General features: G+C 46.6%; 1 protein-coding gene across 3 annotated transcripts in view; it reads left to right on the top strand.

Annotated features, from left to right (window-relative positions):
- The window catches only part of TBC1D22B (TBC1 domain family member 22B), a 75,258-nt gene that overhangs the window by 46,834 nt on the left and 12,642 nt on the right, over positions 1-15,782 (top strand). For all 3 annotated transcript variants that reach the window (XM_079148353.1, XM_079148352.1, XM_079148354.1), the window contains 4 exons: positions 533-639; positions 1,092-1,167; positions 3,505-3,632; positions 3,908-4,003. In XM_079148353.1, coding sequence (XP_079004479.1) covers positions 533-639; positions 1,092-1,167; positions 3,505-3,632; positions 3,908-4,003 — 407 coding nt within the window. The remainder of the gene's footprint in view (positions 1-532; positions 640-1,091; positions 1,168-3,504; positions 3,633-3,907; positions 4,004-15,782) is intronic.

Raw genomic sequence — 15,782 nt, 5'->3', positions numbered from 1 at the left:
GAGATAGAATATGAAAGAGTGTGTGTGTGTTTGTGTGTGTGTGCATGTGTGCATGCACACGCATACACATGTACTGGTCTGCCTTTTATCAGCATCTGGGGTTTCCACCCTCAAAATGCACTGTGTGGGCTCTCTGATCCCAGTGTGAGTGTGAGTGTGTGAAGACAGCTCACAGAATTTCTGAAATCAAAGAATTTTCCAGACTGTCTCCAGTGAGCTGGGTATAGCTCATTGAACACAAGACCTGAATTATCACTTTCTAAAGCCGAATGAACAAGTGCAGAGGAGGAGAAAGAGTTGTTGGCCCCAATGGGATTGGTGAGAAATGGCCTGTTCAGTGTTGTAATGAGATCCTCGGGAACTTCCCTGGGATCCATTTGTTCCCCTGACAAGGGGAGTCGAGGGGCAGCTCCTTGACATCGGGTTAGCCTGGTTCTCCCCTGGTCAGAAGGACCCTGTTGAAGACACTAGACTCTTTCTCTCTCCATTTTTAGATAAGACCTCTGGACTTTCTTCACCTTTTGTTTTACAGAAGAGGATGTGGAGAATTTTGACGTGACCAACTTGTCTCAGGACATGCTGCGAAGCATTGAAGCTGACAGCTTTTGGTGCATGAGCAAGCTGCTGGATGGAATCCAGGTGAGCTGGTTTTTCCTTTGTGGGGACATCTAGGTCCAGAGGCCCCTTCAGGCCTTCAGCGCACTTACTGCTCTTCAGTATCAGGCAGGGCCACCTGCCCACCATGGTTCCTCCTTTATCTCTTTTATTATTAACTTTGCAGCCATCTAGTGTCCCTGGGAATCTGAGAAAATCTCGTGATGCACTGGCTCTACCCTCAGAGTAGGCCCCTTGTTTCTGCCCCCCACCCCCACACACGGCCTGCGGCTGTGCCTACACCCAGTGGGACTTCATCAGTCTTACTCATACTCTCCTGTTCTGTCAATTCTTTGTTCCCCAAAACACTGTCACCAGGCATTAGCAATAGGTTTGGAAAAATAACTTGTACTTCTAGATGAGTTTCAGTGAACTTGAGGGGCAAGAGCACCACTGTTTGGGGTCCCTGTTCATCCTGGGCTCTGTATCACTTGCAGGATAACTATACCTTTGCACAACCAGGGATCCAGAAGAAGGTCAAGGCACTGGAAGAGCTCGTCAGCCGGATTGATGGTAGGTTCGGAGGAACAGGAATTCTCTAGCAGTGGCCCACAGAATTCTGACACAAGCCAGGGACACTTGGTCCCTCAGCTCCCTTCCTAGCCATGGCCCTTCCCAGTAGCTCACAGCTGTTGTCAGCACCAGCATCCTCTCAGCAGGAAGGTAAGGCGAGGCCTCTGCTGTTATCAAGTTTTTCTCTCCTCCTGGTTTCTATTACCGAGTTCTATCAGTTCTCTCGCAGCAGTTCTGCCCTGTCTACCTCTTCTGCATTTCCCAGGCCACACCTCTGGTCCAGCTATTCCTAGATTTCCAGTTTCCTTCTCGAAGGCCTCACCTCCTCCATACTCTCTTTTCTCCTCCAGACCATCTGTCACGCATTTGCGTTCTTCTAAGGTACTGTTCCAGTCCATCCTCTTCTGCTCAGGAGCCCCTGGTTTCCATAGCCCTGAGCATCAAATCTGTAGGCTGCCCTTGTCCTTCGTGTGGTGATGTAACTCAGAACTTTAGGCTTGATGCTGGGTCCTCTGGTCTCATTGAGACCCCAGCAAGCAGGCCTTCCTAGAGCTCTCTGGGACCTGTGTGGGCTGGGGGCATGGAGGCATGGCCTTCCTGTAGCAGATGTCTTTGAGAGCCAGCAGCCTTACAGGAGTGGAGTCCCCAGCTCTGGCCTGGGGTCATGGAATGGTAGAACTACAGGGCAACTCAGAAAGCTCAGCTGCTCCCTGTTGAGGACACCCAAGCCAGAGAGAGAACTGACGTGAAATCCCCATAAAGCAGGACCTTTAGCATCAGTGGGGTTCTTTGGGATTCTGCCAGTCGCCACACCAACCAATAAATGCCACGTTCCACTTTTCCTGTACACAGACTTTGTGCATAACCCAAAAGGAGCTTTTCTTTTTTTCACACACAGATGTTGCGTGTCATCCTCTTTCCTTTCCCAACTTCTCTTTTCATGAAAACTCTCCTTGTTCTGGTCTCCTCACTCCTCTTCTCCTGTTATGACTTAGCATTCCATCTTCCTCCCTCACTTGTTTACTCACCGTTTTTCCTGCACATTGCTGTGGAACGTTCTCCTGTGTCTTATCACCCTAACCTAGCTGTAGGCACCCATGACTCTTCCAGAACCTAGTATGGGTGTGTGCTGCCCTCTTCCAGTTGCTAAGCTGGCTGCCAGAGGCTAAGCAGCACTCAGTGCCAGAGAGCAGAGACTGTGGCTTCTGTCATTGTCTGCCTATCTTTTTTTTTTCCTGCCCTTAAAATTACCTGATAAATAAAGACCTGGCACTTTAGGATAGAAGCTTTTAAATGTATATGCTTTGTTTTTTTGCATTATAGGAGTAGTACTTCCTCGTTATGAAGTTAAAACCACACAGAAAAGCGTAGTAATTAGAAATCTATTCCCTTCCTTAAATTCTATTCCCCAGAAATAAGCATGGTTAATAGTTCTTTCAAGAATTGTATTAGGAGCCAGGCTTGGTGGCTTATGTCTGTAATCCCTGCTACTCAGGAGGCTGAGGCAGGAGGATCACAAGTTGCAGGCCAGCCTGGGCAACTTGGTGAGACTCTGTCTCAAAATAAAAAAAATTAAAAAAAGGTATTAAGAGCTAGTGCTATAGTTCAATGGTAGAGTATTTGCCTAGCATCCACAAGGGCCTGGGTTCCATCCCCATAACTGCAAGAAAAGAAAAAAAAAATCAAACCAAAACAATCCCATTAAGCATTATTTGAAGGGATGTCATGTAGAATGGAAATCAGGTTTGTTTTGACTTGCTTCAGAATACCACATGGGTCCCAAGGGCTGGAAGTTAGTGGGTGGCTAGTTTCTGTTGCATGTGGTAAAGTGCCTTCTGATAAATCGCTCAGTGTATCAGTGGAAGAAGCTGCCCTTGAGTGGGGTCAGTGAGCCACTTCCACTGGCAGTGTCTAAGTCCCTGCTGGCTAGCCATCTGTCAGGGATGCTGTCAGGGAATTCCTCACTGTGGGGAGAATGGCCAAGGTGACCTCCAGGGTTCTTTTCCATCCTCTGATGAGTAATAAGATCCAGCAGCCAAATGAACCTTATGTCTCCAGTTTTGTGGCCAGAGCAGCCCCGTGGAGGCAGAGGGCACCGAGAGCATCACTTTGGGATGTGAGAAGAGAGGGTTCCATGTGCTTGGCTCACTTAGCCATGCAGCGTTCTGTGAAAAAAGGGAATCAGGAACCACCTGATGCCTGTTTGCCCCCTCTGGGTCTGGCTCCTGGAGGGAGTGGGTGATAAGAAATGAAATCTGCCTTTTGGGCTCTGGAGACCCTTTCAGGGTCTGATCCCTGCGGTTGCGCCTCAGGGGCCAATGACGCTTCCTGTTTCAGAGCAGGTGCATAATCACTTCAGGAGGTACGAGGTTGAATACCTGCAGTTTGCCTTTCGATGGATGAATAACCTGCTTATGCGAGAACTTCCTCTTCGCTGCACCATCCGTTTGTGGGACACGTACCAGGTACGAAGAGACTCCTGCCTTCTCCATGCCAGGCAATCCCTGAGGTGCCCAGCTCCCCGCCCCGGTGAGGGGTCTGGTGGCCCAGAATTTCTCTCCACCTCCTTTCTACCTCTGTGTCTGCCTCTGCCTCAATCAGGGGCTTTGCCAAGTCTTCTCAGCCTCTGTTTGCCCTGCCGTAAAAACGGTGTTCTGTTGCTTTTGCACTTTCCAGAAGGGTTGGAACTAAGAGGACCACTGCTGGCTCCTTGTCAGGGCTGTCTTTTTTTCCTTCCCAGTCTGAACCAGAAGGGTTCTCCCACTTTCATCTTTATGTGTGTGCGGCCTTCTTGATCAAGTGGAGGAAGGAGATCTTGGACGAAGAGGACTTTCAGGTGAGCGGCCAGGAGTCAACCCTCAATACTATACAAACAGTAGGTGCTACAGCAGGTACCAGGTGGGGCGAGGAAGGGAGAAAGGGTGCTCAGGAGAGGGTGCCCCTCCCAGGTGGCAGGAAGTCATTGGGGTCCAGAATAGCTGGGCAGGCCTAACATCTTTCATTCATTCATTGACATTTATTGAATGCCTGCCATGCTAGATCCTGTTAACAGTGTAGGATATCAAATTGGGAAGTGAAACAGACAGAGGTCTCTGTTCTTATGAAGCCTAAATATTAGTTGATGGGAGACACACAGTAAAAGCATAGTAAATAGTAAATTTTTAAAAATTTCAGAAGGGGGCTGGGACTATAACTCAGTGTTAGAGTACTTGTCTCACATGTGCGAGGCACTGGGCTCAGTCCTCAGCACCACTTTAAAAAAAAAAATGAACACATAAAAAGATATTGTGTCCATTTTTAAAAAAAATGTTAGGAAGGGATAAGAAATATATATTCCTTTTTTTTTTTTTTTTTTTTGGTACTACAGATTGAACTCAGGGGTACTCTACCACTGAGCTGCCTCCCCACCCCTTTTTATTTTTTATTTTGAGACAGGATCTTTAAGTCGCCCAGGCTGGCTATGAATTTGTGACCTTCCTGCCTCAGCCTCCTGAGTCACTGATTTTACAGGTGTATACCCTCCTATATATTTCTTAAAAGTAGGACAGGGTAGGGGTTGGGGGTGTAGCTTAGTGGTAGAAAGAACACTTGCCTATCATATACAACGCCCTAGTTCCATCTCCAGCATGCAGGAAAAAAAAAAATGTAGAGATTTGGTGGTAGGGAGGAGACAGGCTACAATTTCTTTCTTTTTTTTTCTTTCTTTTTTTCGGTACTGGGGATTGAGCCCAGGGGCAGTTTTCTACTGAGCTTCATCCCTAGCCCTTTTTATTTTTTTGAGACAGGGTCTCATTAAATTGCTTAGGGCCTCACTAAGTTGCTGAGGCTATCCTCGATTTATGATTCTCCTCCCTCAGCCTCCTGAGTCTCTAGGATTACAGGTGTGCACCTAGCCAAGCTGCAGTTTCAAATAAAATAGTCAGGATAAACTCACTGAGAGGATGGCATTGGAGCAAAGGCTTGAGATAGGCGAGAGAGCAAACCGCGAGGACTTCTGGGGGGAGAATTGGAGAGAGGGAAAAGCCAGTGCAAAGGCCCTAGACAGCAGCATGCCTGGCCTGTGGAAGGATACATGGTGGTGACCCACGTGGCCTGGAGCAAGGTGATCCCAGAGAAGAGCAGAAGAGTGAGGTCAGAGAAGTCACAAGGGACCCAGACACAGGACTTTGTAGCCACTGCAAGGACTCTGGCTTTCACTTTGAGTGGAAGGGAAGCCACAGGAGGGTCTTAATCAGAGAAGGCACATGATCTGACTGATAATCTTGAAAGAATCACGCTGGTTTTTCGTGGCCTGTGGATGTGGATAGGGTGGAAGCGGAGACCTGCTGGGAAGCCGAGGCTCTGCAGGGGAGGATGAAGGCGGCCTGGACCGGCGGTGATGGAGGGGTGTGAGTGAGAGGTGCGCAGATTGGGGATCTATTTTGTAAGTAGAGCCAACAGGATTTTCTGATGGATTGAGTTTAGGGTGTGACAGAAGGGACTTTGCAGTGTGTGGAGAAGGCGGGAAGAGAATCAGGTTTACGGAGAAGTCAGGAGTTCAGTGTCGAGCAAGTTGAATTTGAAATGCCCTACCAAATAGGGATGTAGATGAAGCAAAGAAATATTACGAGTCTCGAGTCTGAAAAGAGAGGGGTCTGAACCGGACATGTAATTTAGAAGCCTTTGGCTAGAAGCTACTTAAAGCCGGGACACTGGTGAGATCCCTGAGGAAGTGAGGGTGAGCCCTGGCACACCTCCAAGAAGAGGTCAGGAGAGAGGCAGACGGAACAAAGGAGGCCGAGAGCCGATGACCTGAGGGAGGACAGCATCCTGGACAGCCTGGGTGGGGACACTTCAAGAAGGAAACTCCAGAAAGGCCTAATCTAGGTGGTGGACTGCCAAGTGGCTGCCCTAGGGCGGGGGAAGTGTGGAGAGAGGAGAGAGATGGCCAGGCTCTGCCATCTGCAGTGAGTACAGCCTGGAGGTTGTTCCTGGTCACAATCGGGTGTGAGGGACATTTGTTTCTATGTTTTGTTCATTTTTGAACTGATGGGGGTTTTTGTCTTTAATGGGCATATGTTTCTTTTAAAACTGGGAAAAGGGGAAACGTGGGGAGCCAGAGATGCTGAATGTGTTTCTGAGTTCTAACTAACAGCATAAGAGCGTCAGCATCTCCGTGTGACCCCTGAGCAGTTCTGCTCGGTAAGTGGTGTTAGGTGGTAAAAGAACAGATGTCTGTTGGGTACAGAGATGGGGAGACAGGACCCAGCTTGCCCGAGGAGGGCATGGAGAACAAGGAGAGCAGATGATCTCACTTCCCTGAGTCAGTGCTGGCTGAGGTGCCAGGGCTGCAGACCGCTGATTAAGAGCCTGGCTCCTGCCAACGAGCAGCATATGTGACATCCCAGGATAAATGAGGACAAGGGACTGGAATGGCTGTGTGCCGGGGTGAGCTATCAATTTTGATAATGTGGTTGAGGTGCAGTAGGATATTGAGAGTATGAGGTCTAATTTAGTTATCATGAGCCAGGCCCAGAGAGCCTTGTCAGATGTGATCAGAGTGTCCCCCAGATTAGCGTAGGGAGGTGGAGGTGATTCCTGGAATGGCTTTTTAGCAATTCACAGTGTTGGCAGAGCAGAGGACAATGCTCTATGACTTTAAGACTGTGTTAGTAACCAGGCATGGTAGTGCATGCCTGTCAATCCCAGCAATTTGGGAGGCTGAGGCAGGGGGATCACAAGTTCAAGGCCAGCTTCAGCAACTTAGCAAGGCCCTAAGCGACTTAGTGAGACCCTGTCTTAATATACATAATAAAAAGTGCTGGAGATCTAACTGAGTGGTAGAGCACCCCTGGGTTCAATCCCCAGTACCAAAACAAAAACAAAAAACAAAAAACAAAAACAGTTAGTCAGTGATGTTCTTTACTACATAGTATATTCAATTATCTGATGGGTTTGAGGCCTTTCAGCAGTAACCCACAGAATAACACTGGGCTTTTCTGCTTTTTATCTGCTGCTTTGTTAACACTTCAGTTAATCCTTTTGGGGGAAGAATCTCCCCCTCTTTCTTTAGACAAAATAGAATGGGCGATTGAACTGGATAATCTGCAAAGTGCCTTCCACCCCTGCAGTTCTAAAGTTCTATGAATACTGAAAGAAAAAATACACCTGACTGTGTTAGGCTAGACAGGCAGTAGCCTTTAGGAGAAAGAATCATGGCCAGTGTGCGGATGAGAGCACAGAGCACTGGGCAAGATTGTGAACTATTGGACATGACCTTTGCAGAGAAGGTAGACGTGTGTGCATCCCCCCTGCTAAAGGGCTGCTGGTATTAAATCACTACAAAGAAGCTCTGTGAATGAATTCAGGTATCACAGAAAGCCAATTTTAGGGCTAAAAGCTACCATAAGTGACACAAAGAAAAACCAGGTAAAGTGGTTGCTGAAATAAAAATGGGAGTTGTGGCAATTTCAAAAGCCCAGCCACTTGTCACCCTGAAGAGCTGGGAAGAGGAGCTTGTTATAAGGCAAGCCCAGTGGAGAAGTTTCAAAGGGAAAACAGCCACCTTGGGGACAATGCAAAATAGTTCTGTGGTCTTTGGAGCCAGACCACTTGGGGTCAACTTCTATCTCTGCCACTTTTCTGGGTGTGCAACATTAAGCAAGTCACTTGACTTTGTATACATTGGTTTTCCTATCTGTAAAATGGGAATAATAGTACCTACCTCCTAGGGCTTTTATGAAGATTAAACAAGTTAGTACATGTAAATCAATTGGAATAGTGTACTTGGCAAATAGTTGTTAAAACAGTGAGTTTATTAGCAGGCATGGTGGCACACACCTGTAATCCCAGCAATTCAGAAGGCTGAGGCAGGAGGATCACAAGTTCCAGGCCAAATTTAGTGAGACCCTATCTCAAGAATAAAAAAAAAAAAAAAAAAAAAAAAAAAGCAGAGAATGTAGCTCAGTGGTAGAGTCCTTGGGTTCAGTCCCTGGTAGAGTTCCCCAGAACCCAGTACCACACACACCAAAAAAAAAAAAAAAAAGAAAAAAACCAAAAACAACAACAACAACAAAAAACCCCCAGCAATTTTATTATTGATATTATCACTACCTGCAATGCTCTCTGAGTCTGGGAAGCAGTGAAGTGAAGGCAGAGCTTTAAAACCTAAGTGTTTGCTGGGTACAGTGTCACACCTGTCATCCCGGCTACTCAGAAGGCTGATGCAGGAGGATGGGGCAAGTTTGAAGCCAGCCCGTGTGTGTTTCAAAATAAAATAAATCACAAAAAGGGCTCGGGATGTAACCCAGTGACAGAGTGCTTGCTTAGCACGGGTGAGGCCCTGGCCAATCCCCAGAACCAGGGTTGGGGGCAGGAGACCCAAGTTTCCAACCTAATGAGTCAAGCATGCTGGGATAATTCCGGGTGAAACTGCCAAACCAGACAAGCAAAGTGCACTGGAGAGGGGGTGTCCACATGCACCGGAGCGAAGGGCAGTGTCCCAGCTGCGGTGAGAGTCCCCAGGAGGAAGGTCACCTGCTGGCCGAGCAGCTGTCAAGACTACTATCTGAGAGCGGGCACTAAATACTGACAAAGGAGCATCACATTAAGAGGTCTCCTTCCTGAGAGCCCTGAGCAAGGGAGTCTGAGGCATGTCACGAGTACTCTGGGGTAGAATGACCAGGTCCTCAGGGGCTTATGGGCTGCTTGAAATGCGGGCTTGTAGCAGGACTGGGCCACGGCTCTTTTGTAGTAGGAGGAGGCCCTTTGCACCTCCAGCCCTCCGCCTGGGCTGGTATAGTAGAATAATGCTGATGATGTTAGGTTGAATCATACGCAGTTGCTGTTATAAGAGAAAATATTTGAATATTGGCAATTTCATAAGGTTCCATATAATAAGAGCTAATTCTTGGCACTTTTAATGTGTAGACACTATCCTAAATGTTTACCTAACCTCCCAGGTAGTCCATGACTAGTACCCCCACTTTTACAAATAGGAGAATTGTCACCACAAGTAATTAGGCTAAGGTCACCCAGACAGTGAGTGGTTTCTACCTGGAATCCACTGTGACCCACTGTGCCCTGCTGCCACTCCTCCTGGGGCCTGGCTACCAGCTTCTAGGCTGCTCACAGGTAAAGGACTGCTTATTCCTCCCTAGGACTCCCCCACCCACCTCCCTTCATCTTAGCAGTTGCTAGCAGGCTCTCTCACACAGAAGTGTTTAACACAAAAATTGTTTCTTTTAAAACTGAAAAAGAAGGGCTGGGGATGTAGCTTAGTTGGTTGAGTGCTTGCCTCCCTCGCAAGCACAAGGCCCTGGGTTCAAATCCCCAGTACCACAAAAAAAAAAAAAAAAAAAAACTGAAAAAGGATTCCTCTAAGGTCCTCCTTGTCCTATTCTCACTTCTGGGTTTTTCTCCTTCCACTGCCTGTGATTCCTGCTGCCCTTTCATGCTCCGCATCCCAGGTGGCCTGAATTCATCCCCATTTCTCTGTGGGAGATGGAGGCACTCGTGAGCACCAGGCAGCAGGCAGTCCCTGGAGACAGGTTGCTGGGCTTTGGTCCTCTCCTGGAGCCCTGGAGCCTTGCCCCAGCCTGGTGGAGCCGTGAAATCTGGGTCAGATCAGCTGCTGAGGGGCAGTATTGACTGCGGAGCAACTGTGTCTTCCAGGGCACAGACGGTTCTGTCCTGATCTCGGGGGTGGGTGCTTGGGCATGTGTATATGTGTAAAGTTATTGAGCTGCACACTTAAGGTGTGGGCCCTGAGGCCACCGTCACGACATTGGGAGGAATATGATTGGAGACAAGTGTTGACAACCCTAAGTTCTACCTACCAGATACACAATTGACCATGTGAAAATCGCCCAAAGGAAAATGGATGAATGCTTCCTTTCTCATATGGGAGCGCTGAAGAATAAATGATTAGACTCTTGGTACCAAGTGAGGATCTTGATGTTGTTGGCATCTTGGGTATTTAGGGGAAAAAGGGTGACCACTAGGATGCAGGGCTACCAAGTCACAGAACCAGTTGAATGTAGGTGCGGTAGCTGTCAGGAGATGGCGTGGTGTTCAGTGTGCTGGGGCATGAGCAGTGACAGTGGGAGAACTCCCTGGCCGAAGGGAAGCTCTCGCCCTGGTCAGACAAAGACACCTGCGCAGGACACGAGCACCGAACTCAACCGCCTTGCAGTTGTGCACCACCAAGGGAGCGAGGGGGCTTCTCTCACCAGGCTTAAGAACAGAGGGCTGTGAGCCCGGGCCAGGGCTGTGTGTGTCCTGTTGGCAGCAGGATCCTAGAAGGAAGTAAGCAAAGAGGACTCGAGAGCTAGACAGGAGCATGCGAGGTCTGAGATACCTGCCAGATATCCCCGCTCCATTAAAGCCACACCAAGCCGGGCGTGGTAGTGCACGCCTGTAATCCCAGCAGCTTGGGAGACTGAGGCAGGAGGATTCCAAGTTAAAAGCCAGCCTCAGCAACTTAGGGAAGTGAGACCCTTTCTCTAAATAATATACAAAAAAGGGCTGGGGATGTGACTCAGTGGTTAAGGGCCCCTGAGTTCAATCCCTGGTACCAAAAAAACAGCCATACCAAGAGCAAGCCCTTCTCATGCATGCTTCTGGCCTGCACTTTGCTAGGAGTCATCTGCCAGAGGGCCAGGTAGAGAACAAGTCCTTACAGCTGCAGCCAGCCACGCACAGATAGGTAGGAGAGTCCTTTTGGCAGAGGAAATAGCCAGAGGGAAGGCCCTGTAGGAGTAAACGGGGAAGACTTGGAGATAAGACAGCCACTAGCGGGTCACACAGGGCTGAGGCCAGAGCAGGGCAAGAACCAATTTTGGAGAAGACCATGGGAAAAATATTGGTTTATTCTAAAACAGGGAAACTTTTAACCCCTTCCTGAATCAACAGCCCCAGCCCTATAAAGCCCGCCCTATAGCATTTAGGCCCTGACCTGCCCTTTAATTCTGTGGGGTTGGAAGGAGGAGTAACACCTGGGTCCCACCCCACCAGGGAGCATTAGGGATACACTCCATTGTTAAACAAAACCATAGCTGTAGGGTAGACTTTCAGCCCCATACCCTCTGGCCAAGGCTGAACCTGAAATGTTGAATGAGACTGGGAGAATCAGCTCACCAGACAACATGTTTCTATTCCTGACACCCATTCACAGAATATGCCATTGATGCAGCTTGCAGACATGGGACTTTGGGAAAGACTTTCCAAAGCAAGTTGATGTGAAACTCAGGACAGGAGTCATGAATGAGTTCTCTGAGGGGTAGGGTCCCCTAGATCAGAGCAGCCACAAGGAAGTGCAACCAAACACAAAGGAGCTGCCAGGAGGGAGGGGGACACCTCCACAAGGAAAAGAAATCAGAAGAGCACCAGTTACACTGAGCCGTGGGCACCAAGGCAGCACCGTGCAAGAAATTTGTACAGGATCAAGTAACTCAGCAGAAGCCTGCGAACTGTTGGTCTCTAACCTGAGATCTCTAGGAGGATGTGAGAGTCAGAAGACAGACACCCCACAAACACCTGGTCCCTCTGCAGTCTAGGAAGCCATTCTGGGAAAGCAGCATCCACAAGAGTACATGGAGCCTACAGACGTGTCATCTCAGGTGCCAACACTCAGATGGCTGAGAAGCACCGCGCAGGAGACCTAGGCTTAGTAACTAAAGTTCCTTTAAATGTATAAAAAGGGAAACCACAAGGGAGTCAATGTGACCATCCAGTGACTCTAAACCACAGAACTGGAGAATTCTTTGTTTCTTCTTTGCAGGAGAGTCTTGGAGAGATTCCCACTGTGAAGGTCCATTTCATAGGAGACAGGTCAGAGTTATTAAGTAAAGTAGTGCAAGACCAGGGGATGTTCCAGTCCTCAGTGACAAACTAAAAGTAAATGAATCTCTTGAACCAGATGGCACCACCCACGACTTCTGCGGGAACTCAGGGTGTGGTTGTGGAATGTTGCCCGAGCGCGCAGGCCCTGTCTTCACAGACATTTGGTGAATTGCCAGTTGGAATCCTGCCCATAAGAAGGGTTTGAGGGAACCCTGAGCATTGAAGATCCACCCCCAAAAAAATTGGTATGAGAAAGGAAATGATTCCTAGCCATGTAAAAAAAAATTTCTGTTCGGCTTTCTGTGAGGGGGGAAAAAGCCAGCTGCACTAGGTACTTTGGTGCAGGAGAAGCCAATGGATACAGATTTGACTCTCGAAGTTCGTAGGCAAGGACTTGTTTTTGAAAAGTTATATTGGGACCAGGGGAAATATTTTGTTACCTCACTGATTCTCAGAATAGGGGGGGTTTGTTTTAAAGTACGTATTTGACTAGGGCAGTATTTTTACATGCCTGAATACACCTTATATTGCAAATAATGTTCCAATATTGCAAAGTGATTCTTCATACAACATCTTATTTAATAGTCTAATTTTATGCTACCTTTTAAGTTCTTTTGCTGTTAATTTTTACACATCCTGTCTTTGGCTGTGCTGAACCCTTATCTCTGGGTGAAATTAATCAACTTGCAGATTTCCTTCCAACAGCTTCTCCTAGGACTTGTTTTCTTTTTGTTCCTTTTACTTTATGCCCCACTTCTTTCTCACTCCAGGGCTGGCGGCACATGGTACTGTGGTTATGAGCACAAGCTCTTGAGCCAGGCTGTCAGGACTTGTAACCTTGGGCAGATTCCGTAACCTCTGTGCCTCAGTTTCATCTTCTCTAAAATGGATATAATATGTAACTTCTAGAGTTGATGTGAGGACTAATTGAGTGAGTACAAAGTACAGGTGAAGCACTCAGAGCCCCATCTGGTATTTAGTAAGCCTCAGTAAGTGGCGTTAATCATTTGCTAATGGGCTTCCCCCTGCCTTTTCCTAATCAGAGTTTCTGTTCACTACCTAATAACCTCCTCCTTTAGCCTCTTACCTAATTGTTTTCTTCCATTCATCGCACATGGCTCAAATTCCTTCTCTGTCACAGTGCCTTTTCCTTTGGGATTTGTAGATTCTCAGCAGGTGCTATGCCAGGCCCTTTTCTTCCATTTCAGCCATTGCTAGCCTTTTTCTATGAAAGGCAGCTTCCCCTTTCCCATTAATTGAAAACTGCTCTCTGTTGCTTGCCCTACAAGCCGTCTTCTGCTCCCGACTGTCTACCTCGTATTTCATCTAACTGCTGGTCATGCCTAATGCTCCCGCGGAACTGGCTCTGTAACAAATCTTCAGCCATTCCCTGCAGTGTCTCTTGTCTACCCCTAGATAAGAGCTCCTGATTTGTGATTAATACCTTTGTCCCCCAGCTATGGTTATTCACTACGCTATGTCTTTATCCACTAGACGGGATTTCCCATTTTTGCAGCACTGCAATGGGGAGCCATGGGGGTGATGGAGGCTGGGGGTGGGGTACTGCAGTTCAGAGGCATGGACGCCAGGTGGCAGAGTGGTTCCTTGCAGCTAAGCCTCGCTTCTCTTGAAGGAAGTGAGAAGTTAACTTTCCGGGGGTGGAAGTATTTAGAAGCTTCCCAGAAGTTTCTGTTAAGCCTAGAAGAATTAGAAGTTATAGATTGCTCCCATCAGAGCAGAGTGTATTCTCTTCTAGAGAGCTTAGCTATTTCTTGGTTGTTTTTGTTTATCAATTATACAAATTATGTAAGCATTATAGAAAAAAATTTAAATTCCAATAATCCAAAAAAAGAAAAAAATGGGTACCTGAAAATTTGCCATATAGAGGTAGGCAATGTCCATTTTAAAAAATAGCTTTTAATAGCTATATTATATATTTTATGTATTTTAGATCATTATTCTGAGAAAGGATTCTTAGGCTTCACCAGACAGCCAAAAGTCTAAGAAACAGAAAAGGTTAAGGCCTTGAGAATTGCATCTGCCCAACTGAGAATAAAAGTTGACTCCTGAGAAGGAGGTTGGCGAGGAGAGATATGCCTTTTCCAGTTTGTGTGGGGCTGGGGACGTTTTAAGGGAAGGAGCAGCAAATAGGAGGGAAGAGTCAAAGGGGCCTCAGGGCAGGGAGTTCAGGGAGGGCATTTATATTCCAAGGTCATCACACCCAGATTCTTGAGACTGACCCAGGAGGGCCACAAGTTCAGGGCTAGCCCCGGGCAACTTAGCGAGACCCTGTCTCCAAATAAAATACAAAGGACTAGGATGAAACTCAGTGGTTGAGCATTCCTGGGGTCAAGTCCCAGTACTGTTAAAAAAAAAAAAAAAAAAAAAGAACGAAAGGGAGGAAAGAATGCTAGCAACCATGGAAGGGAGAAGATAGACATACGGAAGTGTGTAGCCTGCTTCTTTCCTCATGATGGCCTTCCTGTGGGTTCATCACCATTTTGACCATAGGTTTTGAGTTCTGTCCTCAACCATGGGGATCTAAGGGAAAACCATCACAACAAGGTCTGTCTGTTTTAGTGAGTGTATTGGTGATCTAAGGAAAAGGGTGTTCTCTTGGAATGCACTTTCTGAATTAAGTACCTTTAAAATGTTTGCACTCTTTTTGTTGTTGTTTGTTTTTGGTTTGTTTTCAGTAATGGGCTTTGAACCCAGGAGTGCTCTAACACTGAGTTATACCCCCAGTCCCTTTTTATTTTTTACTTTTGAGACAAGGTCCTCACTAAGTTACTAAGGTTGGCCACCCCACCCCACCCTCTTCAGTACTGCAGATTGAACACGGAGCCTTGCACATGTTAGGCAAGCATTCCTTGAGGCTGGATATGAACTTGCCATCCTCCTGCCTCAGCCTCCTGAGTAACTAGGATTACAGGCATTTGTGCCCTTTGAAACGATAATTTCGTTTCTAGGAATTTACCCCAAAAAATAATCCAAGGATAGATTTATGTGCAAATATGTTCATTATAATTTTATTATAGTGAAAACCCAGAAATAATTAAATACAAAGATATAAATTATGCCATCTTACATCATGGAAAAATTCTCCGGCTGTTGAAAATGTCTACAGGAATTTTTTTTTTTTTTTTTTTTTGTACCAGGGATTGAACCCAGGGTCACGTAACCATTGGGCCACATCCCCAGCCCTTTTTTCATATTTTATTTAGAGACAGGATCTCTCTAAGTTGCTTAGGTCCTTGCTAAGTTGCTGAGGCTGACTTTTAACTTGAAATCCTCCTGTCTCAGCCTCCCAAGTCACTGGGATTATAGGCGTGCACCACTGCACCCAGCTGGGAGTTTTTATTAATAGAGAAAAATGCTTATGATAAATGTCAAATAGATTCAAAATTATATAGAGAAAATATTTACTATATAAAATGTGTAGGAAAAGGGTTAGAAAGAAATATGCCAAAATGTTTAAAAATGGCTTCCTCTTGATTATGAAGTCCTGGGCAATTTATTTTCTGCTTTTTTAATTTTGACTAAATAAAACTTATACTGTACTACATGAAAAAAAATTTGATCACACATGTAATATACAGACTTCATTTTAAAAGATACAGAAGTATAGAGAAAAGTGAAAGATTTCACTCCCCAAAGGTAACCACTGTTAAGAGTTTACCACCCAAGTTGTTAAGTACACACGTGTGTATGTAAATGTCATGTTTTCTTTTACCTAAGTGAGATATACTACAGCTATTTATAGATATAAATATATATAGATATGTGAGATATAC

The sequence above is a fragment of the Sciurus vulgaris genome (assembly GCF_902686455.1).
Source record: "Sciurus vulgaris genome assembly, chromosome: 7".
Lineage (NCBI taxonomy): Eukaryota > Metazoa > Chordata > Mammalia > Rodentia > Sciuridae > Sciurus > Sciurus vulgaris.
Note: the sequence above shows the minus strand (reverse complement) of the source record. Positions and strands in the feature narration are given on the sequence as shown.